Source organism: Papaver somniferum, unplaced genomic scaffold, assembly GCF_003573695.1.
Source record: "Papaver somniferum cultivar HN1 unplaced genomic scaffold, ASM357369v1 unplaced-scaffold_21, whole genome shotgun sequence".
In the NCBI taxonomy this organism is placed as follows: Eukaryota; Viridiplantae; Streptophyta; class Magnoliopsida; order Ranunculales; family Papaveraceae; genus Papaver; species Papaver somniferum.
The window spans coordinates 17,623,253-17,624,830 of record NW_020631041.1 but is presented as its reverse complement, the minus strand read 5'-3'; the positions used below and the strand labels follow the sequence as shown (position 1 = coordinate 17,624,830).

The 1,578-nt window shown below is 39.7% G+C and overlaps 1 protein-coding gene across 1 annotated transcript; it reads right to left on the bottom strand.

Annotated features, from left to right (window-relative positions):
* Positions 1-459: 459 nt before the first annotated feature.
* Positions 460-1,342, bottom strand: LOC113339699 (protein IRON-RELATED TRANSCRIPTION FACTOR 2-like). Its single transcript, XM_026584932.1, has 3 exons — positions 1,076-1,342; positions 664-978; positions 460-546 (listed from the first exon to the last, which is right to left on the bottom strand). Exons 1-3 carry the CDS (start codon positions 1,340-1,342, stop codon positions 460-462), a joined length of 669 nt encoding a protein of 222 aa, XP_026440717.1.
* Between the last annotated feature and the right edge of the window lie 236 nt (positions 1,343-1,578).

Below are 1,578 nucleotides of genomic sequence, written 5' to 3'. Positions count from 1 at the left end.
CGCACACACCAAATCAAAAATGCATTGCCACGAGGCGGGTGAAGCCCCGCGCACACCAAGTTAAAAGGAAAAAATAAATAAAATATGCACATATTCTCCACCTATGTAATGTATTTGCCACGCTACATCAATTCAAAAATACATCGTCAGGAGACGGGACTAAGCCCCGCGCATACTAAAAAAAAAGTATCATCACGTGGAGGGGCGAAGCCCTACACAAACCAAATCAAAAATTCATTGCCACGGAGGCAGCAATGCCCCACGCACACGAAGTTAAAATAAATCTAGTCGTCGTATATAATAAGCTAAGTAGCTGCTTATATTGGAAAACCACAAATACGTGGTAAAAAAATCAAAGGTTGGGACCGGGCTTGGCCATGCGGCCATGCCTAGTAACTTAACACTATGACAGATTTTGATGCACGATATCTTAGAGAATAGAGATCTTGCTTTCCATTGTCACAGCGTGCCTGGCAATAACCATGAAACAATCTTATTCCTCAAATTATCAACATACTGCGTTGGCTGATCCGAGTGTCCTTTCATCTGTTCAAGCACAAGATCAGCAAGCAGAGGACAATTACTTATATGACAAAGGATGTTTACAGATTACTAGCAATGCTGAGATATATTACGTACAAAGAGATGCAGATGGTAACAAACTCTCTCGGCAGAGATTGAGAGAGTAGAAGCATTGGCTATACGAATTCCTTCTCGTTCTAGATTCTCTAACAACAAGGGGAAAACATCAAGTTGCCGGAGGACACATATTTGGGATATAATTTCTCCTTTATTAATTTCAACTGTTGAAACAGTTGGACCTGAATATAATCCTGCGGACGAAACCATTCGATTTTGTTTTTCTTGAGAGCTAAGTAAAATATTGTCCTTCTTTTGCTTCAGCTTCTTGATCTCTTCTTGTAACTCCGGTATATACTCAAGAACCTTAGCAACTACTATAGGATAACTCCATTTCTTCTGTCATTAAGGGAAGAAAAAAAAGGTTCTCTTAACATGATAAAGTTGGAAGTTAAAAGTAGATTTAGAACGCAAAAGATTGATAACTTACGTGTACCTTTGATAGATAAGCATCAGGCAGTAAAGATTTGAGGGAAGAGTAAGCATCATTGAGTTTCGTCCTACGTAACTTCTCCTTAGCATTATGATCAAATTTCTTTGTTGCCTTAGTCTCCTGGCTATTACTTAACGACGGTGCTGTCGTACTAGCAAACATGTTTGTAGGATCCTCATCCGCACAGCCGTGGATCCCATTATCTACATTTTGTAGCATCAGTGGAAGCTGGGATTCTACTTTGCACCCGGCGCCAATCCTGATTGCCATGAACTATTTCAAGAAATTTCATCGATCAGAAGCTAGCCGTAGTAGAATCTAAGGAATTGTAAAGCCAGTAACGGAAGTAGTATCAACATATTGTCTTGATGTTTTAGTTAGTTGTAGTGACGACCATGTCGATGTAACGGACTTTGTCAACTGTCTATTACTAAACCTATAGGATGTCAAAATTGATGTGTTTGCGACGGTCCTTACTTCTTAGAGGTCCAGCTAATATGAAAGTG